Source organism: Sciurus vulgaris, assembly GCF_902686455.1.
Source record: "Sciurus vulgaris genome assembly, chromosome: 4".
In the NCBI taxonomy this organism is placed as follows: Eukaryota; Metazoa; Chordata; class Mammalia; order Rodentia; family Sciuridae; genus Sciurus; species Sciurus vulgaris.
In genome coordinates, this window is record NC_136464.1 from 139923067 (window position 1) to 139943963 (window position 20897).

General features: G+C 38.5%; 1 protein-coding gene across 10 annotated transcripts in view; it reads left to right on the plus strand.

Annotated features, from left to right (window-relative positions):
- The window catches only part of DGKH (diacylglycerol kinase eta), a 179354-nt gene that overhangs the window by 61021 nt on the left and 97436 nt on the right, over positions 1-20897 (plus strand). For all 10 annotated transcript variants that reach the window (XR_013763222.1, XR_013763223.1, XM_079136503.1 and 7 more), the window contains exons 3-4: positions 16186-16296; positions 18365-18445. Coding sequence is in view for 8 of the 10 variants with exons in the window: in XM_079136503.1 (XP_078992629.1) it covers positions 16186-16296; positions 18365-18445 (192 nt within the window). In the remaining 2 variants the exon portion in view is untranslated. The remainder of the gene's footprint in view (positions 1-16185; positions 16297-18364; positions 18446-20897) is intronic.

Here is a 20897-nt window from a genome sequence, read left to right on the forward strand (position 1 = left end):
AAAATGATGAATGGTCCTTTCTGAGATGAAATATAGAACGTAATAATGACTCTTGGATTTATGTGATTAGGCTATCAGTTCCCTGCCCTTCACCCCACCTTCCAGCCCATCCTTGACCAACCACTGACCCCTCTAATTCCTCCCTCATTCCTGGCCTGCATCCTGAAATTGAGAGCATTGGCTGTACAGTAGCACTGTGAGTCTCAGGAATGGTGTGAGCTTGTCTGTTTTGCACATTAGTTATGGATAAAAAAATAATAAATGTAATGGTTGGTAGTTGTTTTGGGCCACATCAAGATGCCCCTACATCATAACAGTTGTATCATTATAGCCATGTGGGAAAGTGGTTACATCAAAATGTCATGGGTTGGGTGGGCAGAGATTATTCTTGGGAGTTGGGGCGTTTGATAAAGGAAGAAGTTAATTCAGAATTGGAAGGATAGCTTTTTTTTTTTTTTTTTTTTAAACCTTTTTACAACATAGTTACTTATATGCCACTCAGAGTTTCGGGCAAGGATTTATGTAACTCTGAAAAAAAAAAAAAAAAGAAGCCCAACTGTTCACAGCTGTAGAGGAAAATCCTGAACATTAGTAGCATGCCACTGCCACCTTGTGGTAAGATGTTGTAGTTTGCTGTATTTTACAAAAAAGAAAAGGCTTATATGATATTTATACACTGTGACTATTTTAAACTTTCGTAGTATAATAGCACTTTATAAAACCATATATTTTCATCTCTGTAATATTAATTAGAAAATTATACTCAGGAACTTCTGTAAAGAAGGCACATATAAAAGTGGAGAGGGAGCTTATTTTTAGGAATTAAAAACATTCACAGAATGACTACAGTCTCAAAAGGTAATTATATCCTAATAGTTTTTCTCAAGAAAATTATAAACCAGTACAATGGACAAAGTACATTAGCAATCATTGGAGAGTTTGTTGGTATAATCAGAATATATTGAATAATCTCCATTGTTTTGCTTTAGAATGCATCAATTTATGCTTAAACATGAATATTCTAAATATTGGATTCTATAGTATTTCAAACAAAATAATGAAGATATTGTGAATATATTCAGAGGTCTTTAGGATACTTCTGTAGGTGTGGGGAAACCTTGATTCCTCATTACATTTCATGTGTTTCCTCCAGTTTCTTGAGGGGTAGACCTGACCACTTCCCAGGGTTATGGAGCCTGCAGCCTCACTGACTTTTGTTTGGAAAATTGAATGTTTTTCTCCTTAAATAGGGAATTGTGGTAATGAGCCTTTTCTACTAGTGGGTTTAATGTGGCAGGATGAAAAAATGCAGAGCCACAGACCTATTCAGAGTTTCATAGCCTGCTTACTTAACAGCCACTGGCATCACCCTGTGAGAGGGGACCTGCTGCCAGGGCACAGTGGGTGGTAAGAGGACAGTGTTCTGTCACCACCTATACCCAGACAACAGAGCCAGAAAGTGTTGGTCTGGGAGTGTGTGCTTTATGTGTAAAAGTAAGCAATTACTTCTGGGAAAACTAAAAAATAAATAGTGGTTGCATGTTTTTCTGAGAAAGAGAACAAATTAAACTGTTTTACAAACTTACAGAATATCACATGTCTGGAATATTATATGCCTCGTGGTTTTGAACTTGATTTCACAGAGCTGTAAAATTCCTCAGTAACCCCCAACAGGGAGGCTGAGCCAGTTAGGTTCTGGATTTACTTTTGCAAAGTGCCTGGTTGGATATATTTGGGGAAATCTCCTCAGATTATTCTGAAACACAAAAGTGCTTGAGGACATGGCTCTAGTGGCAGCCTTATGAAAAGGGAAGTGTTTGTGATGTTGTAAGTGCAAATCACTATCATTCCTCTTATGGTGTTTTCATTAAATATTGGTTCCAGAAACTTCTCTTATCCCCATTCTTCTATAAGTAGGGATTCACTCACTTAAATTTGACCTCATTGTTGCCAGCCTTTGCTTTCCTGGCTTGGCCAGGCTGGTGCCAATGCTTACTTTGGGTGGCAGTGTGGGTCTAGAGACATAGTATGGAAGTGGGGATAAGGGACCAGAGTCACATCTCTCCGCTTCCTGCCTGCAGGTCCAAGCACAGGATGGTGGCCAGCTCCCACTACAGCTCTTATTTCCTCAACCACAGATATTATTCTAGTCTTCATCTGCTGTAAAATCTGGCTTAAATCTGAGTTATAGTCAGTTGTAACTTGGTTTCTGGTGGGCCGTTGACTCTTAAGAGGGAGAAGGGAAGAGCTTGAATGAGCATGCTCAGTTATTAAACCCAAGTAATCTCCCACTCTGGGTCGGGGGGCGGGTCATACGAATGGGGCTCCAACACAGGGAAAGAAACATTTTGAGTGGAGAGATGCAACATTTTACTATATATATCTTTTAGGAAGATTCTAACACCAAAGTTTTTAAATGCTGAGAGCCCAGTGAGAGTAAATGGTTACATTGAATGATGTTAATTAAAGATGAATGAAAAGAAGGACCCAAAGCGTTGATTTGTATTTTTTAAAGGGTTCATGCGAATTATTGAACATGTAGCATCAGAGAGTGTCTTTTAAACCTGGTAATTCCAATCACAAAAAGATATTTTCATATGTAGTAGAATGAAATTTAAATCTCCCTCTTATCCTATACAAAACTTAACTCAAAGTGGCTCAAAGACCTAGGAATTTGACCAGAAACTCTCCACCTGCTAGAAGAAAATGTAGGTCCATTATTCCAACATGTCAGCTCAGGAACTGACTTCCTTAACAAAACTCCTAAAGTGCAAGAAGTAAAATAAAAAATGAATAAATGGAATGGCATCAAATTAAAAAGCTTTTTCACTGCAATGGAAACAATTAAGAGTGTGAAGAGAGAGCCTACGGAAGGAGAGAAAATCTTTGTCACCTGCTCCTCAGATAGGGCAATAGTGTCCAGAATATACAAAGAACTCAAGAAACTTAACACCCCCCCCCCCCGCCAAGTAACCCATTCGATAAATGGGCAAAGGAACTAAACAGACACATTTCAAAAGAAGAAATGCAAATGGTCAACAAATTTATGAAAAAATGTTCAATATCCCTAGCAATTAGAAAAATGCAAATTAAAACTATACTGAGATTTTCTCTCACTGTAGGCAGAATGGCAATTATCAAGAATATAAGTAAAAATAAGGACGGGGGGAAAAGGGTACATTCACAGATTGTTAGTGGGACTGCAAATTCATGCAGTCACTCTGGAAAGTAGTTTGGAGATTGTTTGAAAAACTAGGAATGAACCACCATATAGACCCAGCTATCCCACTCCCCGGTATATATATCCAAAGGATTTAAAATCAGCATACTATAGTTATACAGTCACATCAATGTTTATAGCAGCACAATTCAAAATAGCCAAGCTATGGACCCAACCTCGGTGCCCTTCAACAGATGAATGGATAAAGAAAATGTGGTATATCTACATAATGGAGTATTACTCCACCATAAAGAAAAATGACTTTATGGCATTTCCTGATGGATGGAACTGAAGACTGTCATGCTAAGTCAAGTAAGCCAGTCCCCAAAAGTCAGAGGTGGAATGTTTTCTCTGATATGAAGATTATTAATCCGTAATAAGGAGGGTGATTTAAAAAGCTCAGTGGAGTTTACAAAGGGGAATGAAGGGAAGGGAGGAAGGATGGGATGGAAAGACAGTGGATTGAATTTGACCTAACCTTCCTATGTACATATATGAATATACCACAGTGAATCTCATCATCATGTACATCCACAAGACACTGATTTTAAAAAACTGTAAGTAAATAGCAGAAAGATCAGTAGAGCAGAGGGGAAGGAACATGAGTAGGGTAGAAATGAGGGGAAGGGGAAGTAATGGGGACTGAATTAGAACAAATTATATTCCATGCTTTTATACTTATGTCAAAATGAATTGTACTGTCATGTAGAATTAAAAAGAACCAATGAATAAAAGATTTTAACGTGTAGGTTCCTGTGCCCTACTCCAGAGCTACTGAATCAAAACCTTCCAAATGAACTGCGGCACCTCAACGTGATGAAGTGCCCATGTAAAGATCAACCAGATTTTATAACAGCTGGCCTACCTAATAAAACTGACGCAATGTATATATACTTATTTGAATAGGGGCTTGAATTCATTTTTAAGAAAAAGGAAATTCATGGCAGGGTACAATTCAGAAGGGGAAAGAAGGGTAGAGAGAAGGCACAAAGCACAAAGGATCTAGACTCCGAAGGAACGGGTGGGAAGTTTTAGAGGCTGAGAGAAAAGCCAGGCTTGAAGCAATTTCACACGTGGCTGATAGAAGGAGGTTGACAGCCTGGATCAGAATCAAACGGCTTACCTTCCAGAGCATGAGTAGCAGCGCCCATTCAGATACAAGTTCTGGCATGTTGCAGGGGGAAATAGTTCTTATTTTATACTCATACAAGAAGAGCATCCATAAGGGCTGAGAAAAGGAAAAAAACCATGTTATGACAGCAGACATAGTGCATTGAAGTGCAAACTTATAATAAAGGCAGACTCCTAGTTTTAGAGACGTGGAGTACAATGTGGGGCTCTGTGGTTTGTGTTTGACCGCCTGCCAACGAAAACTATGTAAGTTTAACTGTTGGATGAATACAGAAGGACAGAAAAACTACTATCCCTTTCATTTCACTGTCTAAAATAATAGTTGATATAAATAGTTTATAAGTGGATCTCTTCTATGTTCCACCCTCGGTGAAGGCAATATCAATGCTGATGAGATAGATGACCTCCCTTGGTAATGATGAATGACAGTGGATAAAAAGAAAATGACTTTTAATTTTGGGATAAAAAAATAATCCCAGAATAGTCAACAACCAAATACCTTCTATTTGCCATAAAGACATTTGTAGTTGAGTAAGATGGCTGGCCACCCGTGCATCTCTGGATCCAGTTCTCAGGATGCTGCTGGGTTTCCTGCCTGGGCTGTCCTTCAGAGCTCTTACAGATGGTCTGCTGTTCCAGATTCCACCTAACAACTGTTTCAATGGCTTTGTCTGCATGCCAGTCTTCATTCATTAATTTGTTCAGTGACTGACTATGGGGAGGTATTTTCGGGGCCAAGGACGGTGAAGAGCGCTGGTTCTACAGTGGTGAACAGGGCGGGCATAGTCCCTGCTCCTGCTGAGCTCCCAGGCAGGGCGAGAAACAGATATGTCAGTTTGGGGCAACTTGACTTCTGAAGAGCCAGTGTTGTGCAGTGGAGCAGCAGCAGTACTAGTCATTTCCTAATTCTTTCTGAAAAATAAGATTGATGCTCTAAGAAATAAAATAGTAATATCATATAGCATGCTGTAAACTATTCTCTATTACTGTGTTAAATACAATTTCATGATTGATTCCTGCTTTCATGCCTAAACCAGGAAGCATTATACATTTGGGGACTGGATCCTGGGTGTGATTAAACACAGGTTTTGTGTGACACTTTCCCTGAATAGAAGCAATAGGCCCTTATTCAGAACTGTTATCTCTTGATTGAAAACACCTTTTCCCCAAAGTATGACATGCTAAAATAGTACCTTATTCATGGTACTTTGTATTTACATAGCATTTGAGAGTTTATGAGACATTTGCATGCCATTTTGTTTGATCCTAACACCTCTGAGGAATACAGAGCAGGTAATATTTATCCTCACCTTTCTGATGGGGAGATTTAGGTTCAAAGATGCTATTACTTATTTGATGTCATAGAGCTAGTAAACTGTAGAGCCAGAAGTGGAATTTAACCGAGGACTCTTTTTAGCAGTCAGATCTATTTCTTCTTTACTTTTTGCCAGCATGTTGACTTGATGGAAAGAGAAAATTAAATATCTTTCCCCATTTGGTTCCTTTAATTCCTGTCAGTCAAAAGAAAATGTTTGAACCATTTTAATTTCTTACTTTTTTCCTGAGCATTCAATGAATCAATTAACATGTAGTAATTATTTTCTAAATATCAGATAATTGCTATCTGTGGGATGGAAAAATAAATGAGATATAGCTTCTGTCCTTTAAAAACTCAGTCTTATAGGAGAGAAACACGTTTGAAAAATTCCTATACAGCATGATTAATGTAGTAAATTATGCATGAGCCTCGTGCTGTGGGTGCATCAAGGACCTGGTGGTGGCCTGAGCCAAGGACAGATGATGGATGAGGTGGGGGTTTAGAAGTAGGCAGAAGACAATCTTGAGTAGAAAGAAGAGCTCATAAAAATGCTCGGCAACTGGGAAGTATGACTTCTATATGGATAAGCAAGTGATATTCTATTAGGTGAACTTAGAGGGGGTTGCTGATGATGAGCCTGTTAAGTAAGGTGAGTCAATATGGATGGAAGAATATTGTTTACCCAGCTTAGAAATCTGGAATTATACAGATGTTGAGAATATTTGGTTGCTGACTGAAGACGCCATTTAAAAAAGAAGAAGAAGTCTGGTATTGTATTCTGGGTGATGGGAAACCATTGAACATACTAAACCAGAGTTTGGTGGAATCACATCTTTATTTGAGATAATTCTGTCTGCTGTGGGAAGAGTGGACTTGTGGTGGGAAAAACGGACAGCATGGAGAGCATTTAGGAAAGTGTGAGTTCGAGGGTGCTAGAGGAGCTTGGTCTAAGGTAGTGGCAGGAAGAGTGGATAAGCATGGATTTAAGAAATGAAAGTTTTTCAGTGTCTTGCCTGTAATCACAGTGGCTGGGAAGCTGAGAGAGGGGATTTTCAAGTTCAAGGCCAGCCTCAGCAGTTTAGCAAGGCCCTAAGCAACTTAGCCAGACCCTGTCTCAAAATAAAAAGGACTGGGAATGTGGATCAGTGGTTAAGTGCCCCTGGATTCAAACCCTGGTACCAAAATTAAAAAAAAAAAAACAGAGAGAAAAAGAAATGAAACTGGGTGTGGTGGTGCATGGCTATAATCCCAGTGGCTTGAGGGGCTGAGGCAGGAGGATTGTTGGTTCAAAGCCAGCCTCAACTCAGTGGGACCCTGTATCTAAATAAAACAATATGAAATAGGGTAGGGGATTTGGTTCAGTGGTAGTGTGTCCCTGAGTTCAATCCCTGGTACCACCCCTCAAAAAAAGGAAAAAATCTGTTCCATAAAGTAGTGCTTGTGATGAGGACCAATGTAGATGATGATTTCGTGACATAGCACCTTTTTAAAGAATTATGCATTTTTTCTTATCCTTTGTTGCACATAGCATCATAGCACATAGTATTATGCAGATATCATTTCCACTTCATAGATTAAGAGGTTCATCATTAAAGATGGACAGACTCATGATGTTAACAGGTCCTGTACAGACACCCAGGAAGGCATAACAGCCTTCTGGAGCTGATATGATAAATGGATAAGGAAATGAAGAGGGCAAAGAAACATTCTCTGAGAGTATAGAAAAGGCCATAGTTAGTAAAAATAGGAAGAAAGTGAGATATGTGTAAAATGTAGAGTGTTGAAAATCCCCTGACCATTGCTGTCATCACACCAAATTCCATTCCCTAAAAGAGAAGTGAAAGGGTCCTGCTGGGGCAAGACCAGTGGGAGCTAAAGATTTTTCTGGAATTTTTGAAGGCATGCTGAAAAGTCATGAATCGTATATTTGTACTTCACCACACCTGTTTAATACCCTCCCCCAAAGCCAATAAATGAATGTTTACACGAATGAGATAAGTCAGGGAGTAACTGATTTTTTCAAAGATTTTTATCTTTACCACAGGATTCAAATGGCTCTTTTTAAAGTTGCAGTCTAACTCAGGGCATCAGAGTAGTATTCCAGCTAAGCAGCTTCACCCTGTGGCACATAAGCATCACTGAAAACTTAGGTGGAGTCCCTGAGTGACTGTGTGTATGTGACTTAAAAGAGAAATTACTTTTATTTGCTCTAAACAAGGACCATAAAATGAACAATTTCACAGCTTTAAGATGTTGAACTACAGATGGTCTCAGAAAAGTAGCTGATGAGTTCTTTCAACTTTTAAAGCCATTTAAGTTTATTATTTAAAATAAGCTCTTGAAGCTTAATTTTTGTGGGGGGGAAAGCCAAGTTTATTTACCTTTTTGTTTTTAACTTTTGGAAACTGAGTTATTGGATTCTATGGCTTTGTTGATTTTTTTAAAAATAGTTTTTAGTTGTTGATGGACTTCATTTTGTTTATGTGTGATGCTGAGACTTGAACCCATGACTGGAACCCAGTGCCCCACACGTGCCAGGCAAGTACTCTTCCACTGAGCTACAACCTTAGCCTGGCTTAATTGATTTTTTTTCGAAAGGATCAGATAGTACTAAGCCAATATCTTCCAGGTTATAGCACTAATTGGTAGTTACATGCAAATGTTTCTAAACCCATTTGAGGGGGAGGGGTGAATTTATCCTCCATCATGGAAATTGTGAGGAAAACAATATTAAAATATAATACTTTTAATGGATTCTTAATGACAACTTCCTGATAATAACTATTTATGTTAATAACTCCAACTTGCTATTCTATTTGAACATTAATATTGAATATAATGGTGTGATTTAAAACAATGATCCATTGTTTATTCATTCACTGTACTTATTTTGAAATTTTTGGAACTCCATTTTTCCACATATTTTTTTCTTAACCATACTTTGATTACATGATTATATGTGCTAGAGCTGTGACAGATTAGTCATTTTTGTTATGTTTCTCCTTTTATAAAAATTATTTGTTTAGCTATGTATAAACAGAAGTTTTATTTTAAAGATTAGCTTTCATGTGAATAACTGCCTTCTAGTAAAATCCTTTGCATTCCCTTAGAGGAATTTAATTTCTTCAAGAATTTAAAAATAACTTTGTATTTTATAACATAGAGAAATTTGTAAATCCACAAAGACAAGGTCTCTGTCTTACATATCTTTATATTCCCCATGGAATATTGATCCATGCTTATACAAGATGAAAAAAGAACCTAAGAGTTCTGTAGAGAAAAACAAATTATTTACCCTGAAAGTGATGATATAAGGGATATCTCTAAATGAGCAGTGCTCTTAAAATCAGTGTAGACAGACATTTTCTGTCCCTCCCTAGCTGTTCCCCCAGGGCACACCCCCTGGAGTGCACACAATTTTGTATAGTGCTTCAGCTTCTGTTTTGCACCCGGAAACAAACTCCCCCTTGCTGAACCTGGAAACCATAATACTATTTCCAGCCACCATTTCTTGTTTACCCATCCATATTACTTCCCCTCAATCAGACGCCCATGGTTTCTGGTTTCTGGTTTCTAATTTTCTCCTTGTTTTAAAAATTCAGTTTCCTTACAGATCATTTTATACTGTCTTTCAAAGTTGTTAAATTCAACTCCACAACTTTATTCAGGGAGGCCCTATGCTTTATCTCCTAATGTTTTAGATGGTGTTGTTTTAAAAATGGGTTGGACACAGTCCTTATGAAGGCCACAGCCTCCTGCAGCCATAAACACTTAAAAGGATGCCCTTTAGTGTCTTAGGTGCTATTCCACAGAGAGGAAAGTTTGCATGAGCGGGCAAGGGTGGGAGTGGGCGCTGCTTCCTAGGGCTCATCTGGGAGCCTTCTCAGGGCAGTGGTACTGGATCAGAGTCGAGATGACTAGGAGATTTCAAGGCAGACAAAATGAGGAGAGGACATTTAGGGCACAGAAAGCAGTATGAGGAGAGAGGCAGGCAATAAGAGAATCCTGAACACCTTCTATGATACCCATGGGAGCATGGACTTGAAGCCGCAGGCAAAAGAGAACTAACCAAGGGCTTTGAGCAGTGGCACAATATCATTAAGCTTTTATCTTAGAAAATTGCCTTAATAACCACACAGAGAAGTAGGTTATTTGTGCTTTTTCACAACAATGCTTGTATAATATGAATAGACCAAACATTCACTTTTCTACTTCTTGCCTCAAACAGAACTTTAAAAGAATCTCAGTACACACACTTCCATAAGTTGAATTTCCAAATGATTTATTCTTTGGGTAAATTAGGTTTTTACAGCATTTCAGCACCCTGCTTTAAGGATCCTAGGCTCTCTGCCCTGGAGATGCTTCAGCAGTACAGCAATGTCACTCACTGTGTGACTCTTCCAAGGCCCCTTTGGCAGTTACAAGAGGATTTTCCTGTATTTCTTCAAGAATCTTGAAGTAAAACCTATGTTGAACAGTCATGTCTGTTCTGCCTATCTTAAGTATTTTCAGGGGGAAAATAAAGAATTCATGTGTGAATGCATCTGAGCGAACGTTTGACAGAAGTGAAACTGATTTACAATAACAAAAGCCTAGTACTGTGTAACATGACAAATTTCAAAGATGCTCCTGGGTCAAGGCCAAGGTCAGCCTTGGTGATCACTTTGGTGATCACCTACAGTCGAGTCCAAAAACAGTCCTGCTGTAGGTGCCAAGTGACAATTCCTCTGGGATATTCTGTGTAGTTCCTTCTCTCTCTCTTTTTACTGACTTTCCCAGATTAAATGATACTGATACTGCCCTCTTTTAAAAGAATTTTTAGTCTCTATCTCAAGGACCTTCTGGATTATTTAACTGAGTTTCATAATCTTTTCTCTCTTTTTTGAAAAAATATTTTTATTGTGTTTTAAAACATAACATTCACCATCCTAATCATTTGTAAATGAACATTTCAGCAGTGTTAAGTATAGTTACTTTGCTATTCAATGTAATCTTTTTATTTATTTATTTTTTGATACTGGGGATTTAACCCAGGGGCAATTTACTACTGAGTCACATGCCCAGCCCTTTTTATTTTTTAATTTTGATACAGGGTCTCACTAAGTTGCTGAAGCTGGCTTTGAACTTGTGATACTCCTGTCTCGGCCTCCTGAGCTGCTGCGATTACAGGAGTGTACCACTGCACCCAGCTAATCTTTTTAAACACTTCATATTCCTTTCTGATCAGATGAATAGTTATTTAACATGCTATCAAGTCTCAGTTTTCATGCCTCTTTTCCCATTTTCTTGCAACATTCTTTTTAATCAGAAATGATATTTTAAAAACAATCTTTTTTTTTTTTTTAAAAAGAGTAACTCTGAAAGCACTCATTGGTACTTTAATAATACGATCTTTGATACTTCCTATTATAGTGTCTATGTCTTTTGTCCCATGTTAACTTTTAACCTTTCTATGTACTGCCCTTTTATGAGTCACAAGTGTGCACTTTAGGAAGCAACAAACCATGAAACTAGATAGGACACTGAGACACTAAAATGCTGTTTGGTTATTCGAGGTAGAAGTGTAGGTGATAAGAGCTTCCTTAGTCACAAAGTGAAAATAACATGTCACCCTGAGGTTTGCACATCACTAATCATGGAAAACAAAGTAGGACAAAACAAACCACAGAATGAAAATATTACATTTTCAAATGTGTCAAAGAAATTAATATTTTAATTCAAATTAATCTTTCTTGGGGCAAGTTTTCATTGTCATAAAACAATATTTTTTCTTTAATGATACTGGGAAGAACAACAACTACATATGACTAAGTAGTATGTCTTTAAATATCAGATTTCCAAATAGAATAAATAAGCATATTTAAACTTTCAAATTAGGTAATGCCTGTATATTTTAGAATGTGTTTGATTATGAGCATTAATAATTAACTACTGCTAAGATCCCAACAGAAGATTGGAACTTAAAACATGTTAGTTGTTGCTTCCTGACCTCTTAAATAATATTAAATGATGCTGTTTCAAATACTGTTAGAAGCTATTAAACTAACTGAAGAGAAAGGTAAAGAAATTAGTGTTTGCTACTCTTACCCATAGTAAGGCCTGATTTATCTAAAAAAAACACCAAACAACCACCAGTAACTCATCCAGCTTGATGTTGTGTGATGGTCATCATTTTTAGTTATGGTGGATTCATGAAAATTCATGAAACTCCTAAAGTTATATGTAATTTATAGCATATAAGTATGTGCATGTTTCTGGAGAGAGGTTTTCATAACTTTCATCAGATCCTAAAAAGGCTTCTTGATCCAACTAAAGTTGCAAACCACTATCCCAGTGGTTATTTTGCCTGTTTTCCTGTTTGTATGCAGACACCATTTCACAACTAGATTTTGTTTCAGAAGTAGTTTATGACCTGGTTATTTGGAACTTAGAGCACATTTTCCTTGGGTTCAAATAGTATATCTAAATATTATAGAACCTTCATGATGGAAATGCACAAGAAGCAGACCCAGACTGCAAGTGGTTAATAATCCAGTCTGGGTTGAAGGCACTATATAACTGATCCTTAATTGAGATTCAATTCCATGACATACATAGAGAGGCTGGTATTTTTCGAGTTTGGACCAAGGTAGAATAGCCTGGGGACTTAACCACTAAGACAAATACTGATCGTGTGGTTTCTTTCTTTCCTTTATTTTTTTGGTATTGGGGATTGAACCCAGGGATGCTATACCACTGAGCTACATCCCCAGACCTTTCTGTTTTCTATTTTGAGATCTAGTTTCCCTGAGGTGCTGAGGCTGGCCATGAACCTGCTAGTCTACTGCTTCAGCTTCTGGAGTTGCTAGGATTATAGGCATGTATCACTACACCTGGAATGTGATGTGCTTTCCATATAAGGATGTACTCCAAGTTATTTTAGTTCTTTTTTTTTTTTTTTTTTTTTTTTTGGTACTGGGTATGGAACCCAAGAATGCTTCACCACTGAGCCACATCCCCAGTTCTTTTTGTATTTTATTTAGAGCCTGGGTCTTGCTGAGTTGCTTTGGGCCTAGCTAAGTTGCTGAACTGGCAATTCTCCTGCCTCAGCCTCTGAGTTGCTGGGATACAGTCATGTGCCACCTCACCCAGCTTGCACTCTTAGTTCTTACTTGGTACCCAGGTTCCTGGAACTGAGAGCTTCAGCCCTGGGAGCTTCATTAGTGGCCTCTGTGGCTGACAATGAATGGGGATTCCACTGCCTGAACGTTACCTCTGAGAAGTCCTTTGCATAAATAGCCAGAATAAGGACCTTTCCGTGGTGGTAACCATGTGTGTTTGAAGTGTTCATATATCAGACTTTTCTTTCCGAGGTATAGCATGAAAATTAGGTTCTTGACAAGAACATAATTTCATCATAAAATGAAATTAGGAGCAATTGCATATTCCTCTCTGAGGTTTTAGAGATGGAGACTTGGGGGCCTGGATCTTCAGCCACTACTCCCTGGTATAGTGCTGGGAAGATGCTAACACAAGGGTGGTAGGAGTCTGGTAGGTTAGGTGACCCTAGTGCATGCCTGGTCCCCATTTGCCTGGGATTTCAGAATGAGGACTTCTGTGATTGGGTTAAAACTGTTCCCCAGGAGGCTGGGAGTGCAAAGGTACTCATTTTTTCCCCAGCTTGCTCTAGTATAGTCTTCCTCTTCATTGCACTCCCCAAATATATTTAAGGATCATGAATCTTGAACCATGATTTTTATTACTCAAACTGTTTACCCTCCCTCTCAATTCCTTTTTCACTCAGTCTTTTGCATCTTGTTGCTCCAGCCAAGTGCATGTGGACTTCTTTTCTGTGTATCTTCTTTCCCTCTCTTTTGCCCTTCATGTATATTGGCATGTCCAGTGAATGCTGCCTCTATTGCTCTCCATCTCAATGGGTGATGCCACCACCCTAGCCCCATTGTGTCTGTTGTCCCTCCCCAGCACTCCTGCCGCAAACTCCTAATTGTTCTTCCACTTCCTTTCACACCCATTTCCCCATTGATGCTCCTGCTTCAAATGTTTCACTAGCTTTTTGCACTTAGGATAAAAAGCAGACGCCCTGTCTCCCTGTAGTGGCCAGCATACCCTGGCTCTTGTCTCCTGTAACATCATCTCTTGATACTCTCCATCTACTGCAGCTGTTATTTGCCCTGACAGTGTCCTGTGAACACTTATTTACTTCTTCCAAGAAGCTCTTATAATTTGATGCCTGGGAAATACTCCCTGAACTTAATAGCATAATGATATCATAATAATAACACTTTCTGCCACTTATTGAATGTTTTCTGTAACCCAGACAGTGTGCTAAGTGCTCCACAGACATTATCTTATCATGAAATTAGATGCAACAAGCTTGTGAAGTTGGTATCAGCCTTCCCAATTTTTGGAGAGGAAGCTGGGCAGAGAGTTGGAGTGACTTGCCCAGGTTCATACTGTTAGTATGCAGGGGAGCCTGACTTAAAGCCAGACTGATTCTAAAGCAGCTCGTTGGTACTGAAGTGTCAGAAATGTTTTGTTACCATTAAATTCGCAGTGATTTCACAGTTCTTGGAGGACAATCTAAGAGCAAGCTGTAGAGGAAATCTCTCATTGAGATTGAAAGTAAAGCTTAATATAACTTAATTACTTTACTGGAAACAACAAACTTCTCAATATTTTATGTCTTACTGACAATAAGACAGGATGGTGTGAAAGTTGCAAAGAAACTCTGTAATCAAACAGATGGGGTTTAATCTCAGCATCTGCCATTCATTCATCTAGATCTCATCATCTGTGCTAGCTAGACAGTGTTCTTGACACTTGAGATACATCAGTGCTCAATTCATTGGGATGATTTAAAACTTTGGTTCTATCAGCTCTTTTTGTCTTGGAGGCTCACTGTAGCATTATCATTCTTTTATTGAATTCACTATAAATCTGAGCCATCTTGGACCCCAACCAAATGGGGTCTGTTTGAGCTAGTCTTGTGACACGTCCCTTAAGGACACTTACAGGAAGGCTCTAGCATAGTTTGCTTCCTTCCTTCCTCCCTTTCTCCTTTCCTTCCAATTAAAACGAAACATTAAATTTAACTTTATTAGATGTAATAAACTCAGGGACTTTATATTCTAATAGGGGTAGCACAATAAACATAATAAATGAGTAAATTACATTATACGGTAGAAGATGGAAAGTACTTTATGGGGTAGATAATAAGATCAGGATGGGGAGATATGAAGAACAAGAGCAACTGCAGCATTAAACAGGCGGTCAGTAAGGTGGGTCTCAATGAGAAGGTCAAGACTGGAGGGAGGTGAAGGAATTAGCTAGATGGATATTGAAGGGAAGAGCAGAACAGGAGGAGAGAGTGCCTAGTGCCCAAGCCTGAGGAGGAACATGCATGCCCATTTCAAAGTGGGCATTATGGGTGAAGGGAATTGAAAGAGGGCGGGACTGGATGAGGTCAGGTAGGTTCTAAGAATTTCTTTCATTGGTAACAATGGAGAGAACTGGACTTTTTTTTTTTTTTTTTTTTTTTTGGGGGGGGGGGTGCTGAGGATCAAACCCAGGGCCTTGTACTTATAAGGCAAGCACTGTACTGACTGAGCTATCTCCCCAGCCCTGAGAACTGGCCTTTTAAAAGCACTTAACAGGGTCCTGTCCAGCACCACAGAGCCCTGCCTACTTCTTCTAGCCATATCTCCTGGCACTCCCCCTTGCAAACACTTGGCTGTTCCTAACAGGGAGTTCCTTAAAGAATCACCACAGCCATGCTGTTTTAAGCTTTTTTATTTTGCACACACCTAAAAGGCCCTTTTCTTATCCATTTTTATCATGATAGTGCATCTTTCAAGATGCACTGTGGAGCCTTTCTCTGGGAGGATCTCTGACTTCCTCTGAGGTTAGCTAGTGCTCCCCTCTGTGGGCCACCATGCACAGCACTGTGCATACACATTTGTTGTGATAAATGACACTAAATGAGCACTTACTGTGTGTCATGGACTAAGTTGTTACATGTTAGTTATTTATTCCTTGCACCAACCTTGTAAGGTATGGCCTGCTGACATCCCTATTTTACAGATGAGTAAATAAAAACATGAAAAAGTTTAGTTAAGTTGCCTAAGAACATGCAGTTGACTGTGATGATGCTAAGAATTAAACACAGCTCCCATGTGCTTTCATAATCCTTATATATACTGCACCTCCACCATACTTACTATATACCAGACAGTGTGTACCTCACACTGTATTGCAAATGTTAGTTTGTGTGCATGTGTCTTTCATACTCTTTGTGAATTCTTTGAGCGCAGAGTACCATGTTGATTCATTATTGCTCTTTGGGATTTTGCTCATGTGCTCCCTTGATTCAACTGTAATGAGAGAAATATTCTCTTATAATTTGTAAGACATGAAAAATATTTTTTGAAATGTTAGTGATTGTGCATCATTGATTCGGAATTGCATTTGGTTTTGGATTTCATTTTAATTGTGTCCTTGTGCTTCTCTTTCCCCCCAGACCAGTATAAAAGAGGGACAGCTATTGAAGCAAACCAGTTCTTTTCAAAGATGGAAAAAGCGTTACTTCAAACTTCGAGGCCGGACACTTTATTATGCAAAGGACTCAAAGGTAATTCAAGTGAATATTAGTTTTAAGCAGTGAGGTTATGGATGGGTTTAAAAGTTTGATTGTATAAGCTGTTTTTGTGTTGGAGCCTCATGAGACTACTTTTATATGGTGTTGACATAAATGTGACCCATCTTGGACCCCAGCCCTCAGAGGTCAATTTGTCAGCCCCATACGTGTCCATGAGAATCAACTTATAGGAAAGCTCTAGTGTGTAGTTCATCTGTCCTTCCTTCCAATTAAAGTAAAATATTAAATATAATTTATTAGATATAATAAACTCAAATTGGTGGGTTTCTGTCCTTTTCTTCTTTTTTTACCTTTTAAACCTTTTTCTACCCATGGAGAATGTTGTTACAGTTGCTAAAAATTCATGCTCTGGGTCCAAATAAGGGTTCATATCCCAATTCTGCACATTTCATGGAGTAGCGTGGCTAGCATTGCTGAGAAGATGCTTAAAGTTGATAATGCATATCAGGTGCTTACATAATACTTGGCACAGAATAATTACTCTATTGTGCTAGCAATTAAGAATAAATATATTAAATTAAAATGAAACATAAATTTTATAGTTGAATTAGATAATAATAATGCATTCTTGGAAGGAAAATTTGCAATAAAACGCCCCCATTAAAACTGAAATTTTAATATTACTTCAAAAATAAACATTAAGATTTTTTGCCAGTTGAATAATTCCATTTTTTAAAAAATACATGTTCCTGATACAATTACTAAAGTTACATACCAGGAGGTAAAAACAAACAAACCTAATTCTTAGTTTATGCAGCTGTAATAAAAGTGATACACAAATACTTATGTAAGAGTACTAACCAAATAAAATAATCATATTTTTAAAGTCAGGATGTTCAAGGTCTTCCCTGACCTGGCTCCATCCTGACTTCATGTTGGTCTCCAGAGGCACTGGCTACTTGACAGCATTTGACTTTTGGGCCTGGGTTTTCCATCTGCAAAATGATTCTTTCCCTATCTCCACTTGACAAACCCCTTGTTTTCTTTATTGTCTCACTCAGATAGGCCTTATTCCATCATTCATTTAATTTTTTTTTTCCCTAGAGAACCCAACAGTGACTTTCCATAGCATTTCATTGGATCTTTTCCACTTTTAACAGTCTCTCTTACATTATAGTTGGTTTTGTCTATTTTGTCTCCCATGCTAGGTTGTAATTGTCTGCCAATCTGGGAACGTCTTGAAGTTAGAGCAATTAAATAGAAGTAGAACAGTTTAACAATATGGAGACTGGGGATGGGGAACTGGAAGCCATCAGAGAAGAGGGACCTGTAGGGCTGCATGTATGTGTAGCTCAGTGGTAGAGTGCTTACCTAGATGCACAAGAAAGACTCAGGGGTGTGGTGGGCTTTTCTCTGCAGCTGTGGAGGTGCATGTTATGCCATCCTTGCTAGAGGAACAGAATGAGTGTGAACAATGACTAACTCACTATGAACTTATTCATTGTTCATTTCTGTGGAGATTTTATTGCCTAACACTGGTTAAAATGCTGCTTAAGAGTATAAAAGGAACACATTTCTTATCTTATTTGGACACATATTTATAGATGAGGAAAATAAGATTCAGAATGTTCAGTAATTCATCATGACCTGAGCCATGATTATTTCTCAATTCTCACTTCACAGACCTGGGAGCAATGATTTGGCCTCTGCCTCCCCGGCAAAGCTGTTTCAAGCTTGTGAGTGTGTGTGTGTGTGTGTGTGTGTGTGTGTGTGTGTGTGTGTGTGCATGAGTACGCACAGGACATTCAGTAGGTTCACCATAAGTTGTATTGTGCTTTCAGGGAGCCCAGAGTATTTGCAGTGGAACAGTGTGCTGGGGGTCTCTAAAGTCCTTTTCAGTTTATGACTTAGTTCTGGCTTAAGGTTTCACACATCCTTCCTTAGAAGAAATTGCAAAGCATCACTCACTTAATTTTTTCTTTATTTTCAGGGCCTCATTCTTGACATAGATTTCATAGTCGTGACCTGATAGTAAAAATGTATTGAATAACTTGGAGCTAGGTTTTTACTTAATATGTTTGTCTTCTTTTTTCATTAACAGTCTCTGATATTTGACGAAGTTGACCTCTCAGATGCCAGTGTAGCTGAAGCAAGCACCAAAAATGCTAACAACAGCTTCACGGTATGGTTATATCCTATTAACTACCTAGGCAAAGGGTGTAAAATGGCCTTTCCTGAGTGCAGTTGGAGGCCTAGTTCAGTTATCAACTGTATGTCAACTTATGTGTTTCGGGGTTCTTATTAAAACAAGAAACTCTGATAAGTACATACATTCTAACACCCAGTATCATGATACATTCTAATACCTAGTATCATTCATGATCAATTGGCCCAATAAACTTGGGTTTAAATGTTTCTTTTTTAACTTGTACTTCTTAATTTTAGTGCTTTAAAAGTTTTTATTTTCTTTAAACTAATACTTCAATTAATTCCATCGTTCTTAAGTATGAAAAACCTTGTTTCATATTTTTAACATTGTTAAAAATAATTTTTTATTCCTTCTCTCTTATTTTTACTCCTGCCGCTGTTGTTCAGGCAATTGCCATGGTTCAGACCTTCATTTTTTCTTACGTAGATAATTCATTCAAGAGCTACTTAAGGGGCTGAGATGTGGCTCAGTGGTAGAGCGCTTGCCTAGCATGTGTGAAGCACTGGGTTCGATAAATAAATAAAGATACTCTGTCTAACTACAATAAAAAAAAAAAAAGCTATTTAAGAGGTATCTTCTGTTCCAGTTTCTTCTTTCTGATCATAAATGACTTCGTTTTAAAAGACATAGCTTATCCCCCATTGTGTGAATAGTGCAACCCCAACTCAGAGGTAAAGCGCTGTTAAGATCCTGCCTCAGCATTCCAGAGTTACTGACATTATTTGTCCTTATGTGTCCCACCCCTGGAGCACTTCTGCCTGAGCTTTTCCCATCCCCCTGACTTGAATGATTCCTTCTGCAGCTGTTGAAATCGTATCAGTTCTTCACACTTATTCCAGGTATCCGATTCTTCTTTCATTTCTTTAATTCACAAAATGTAAGTTGAATGGCTACTGTGTGCCAGGCACTAATGCTAAACACAAGAAATTCAGAGGTGTATGTATGTAGTTGTTCTGTCTATGATTTCCCTTCAGATCTTCACAGACAGTTCAGTGACGCTCATGTGGGGTCCCATGTATAACTTTACATTCTTTAGCTCCCGTAAGATTGCTCTGCTTTTGTCACACTCCCAATCTGAACTCCAAGAAGTCACCATCACTGCTGACACTAGTGTGTCGTGTCCATCCCTGGGGGCATGACAGGGATGGAGACAGCCAGATAAACAAATACAGAGAGCTCTGTAGAGGGCGGGGTGAGGGATAAGGTGAGCACTGGTAGGGGGAGGGGCAAGGGAGGAAGCAAATGAATTTAGATTTAGTCTTATTGATTTATGGGCATGAAAGATAATTCGTAGTGTAAATATTCCTTTCCCTCTTCCCCTTCCCCAGGGAGAGTTTAGTTTAAGAAGAGGAAAGCCCAGAATAGAATCCTGGGAAAATGTTAAAATGTAAGGTTTGACCAGTGGGGAGTGAGAGCTTTCTTAAGTAAAGGAGAGCTGGGAGGGAGTGATCCCAGAGGGGGACATTTTCAAGATGGAAGTTGTAGAAGGTCAAGTCCAAGAACTGAAAAGTGGTCCTTGAATTTGTGAATGGGGAGGAAACAATAGTTTTCTCCTCTATGGAGACTTGTGGAGGTGGGGATAAGGGTTCACCCTAACAGGGAACAGAGTTAATTGGAAAGAGGGTTTCAAATTTGAAGATTTGAAGAATGGAATAATTTCAGGTAAAGAAAAGATCTGGGACTTGAATTAAAGGCAAAGGGAACCAAAGAGCCTGGGTTTGGGGAAGTTTTCAGATCTTTTCTGTACACAGCTCTCTCTTGTCCTCCAACTGTATGTGGTCTCTCCTGTTGTATATTTCTTACAGAATCTACATATTCTGCCTTATGCTTAGCTTAGCTAAGCATCTGTTTTTATTATAATCTCTGCTATACCTTATTCATAAGTATTATTGATTTTAATTAATAAGTTGAAGGTTCTTTTTTCAGCTGGGGAAGACTTTTTGTTGAAATATTTTCAAGAAGTTTCTTCATTCAGCCAAATGTTATTTCTGAAATTTGCTATACTAGACATGCAGGGATGAATACATTAGGCAGATTTCTTAGAGTTTTACAGCAAATAGATCTGATAGAACTTGCAAGGGTGTAAAATGGAGCAAAAGACACGTTCTCAAACTGCTAATTGACAATCCTCCCTATCTTTCAGTATTTAAATATCCTGCCTTTCTAGATTATGGTAACTGCTACTGATACTGTTATTTTAGCTATTACATGTCAGAGGTTAATGTTGAGGTGTGATGGTGTCATGTCTGAGGAATCCAGGGATGGCCAAATCCTGCTTCATTACAGCCATCCCTTTTTTGCTCTAAGTCCCTTAGGATAATATACTGAGGAGGAGGACACTAGGATATGGAAAATCTATAAATAGTAAGTGGAAAATAGACAATTTGTGCTTTTCCTGAAAACCCATTGTGAACTCTGGTAAAAT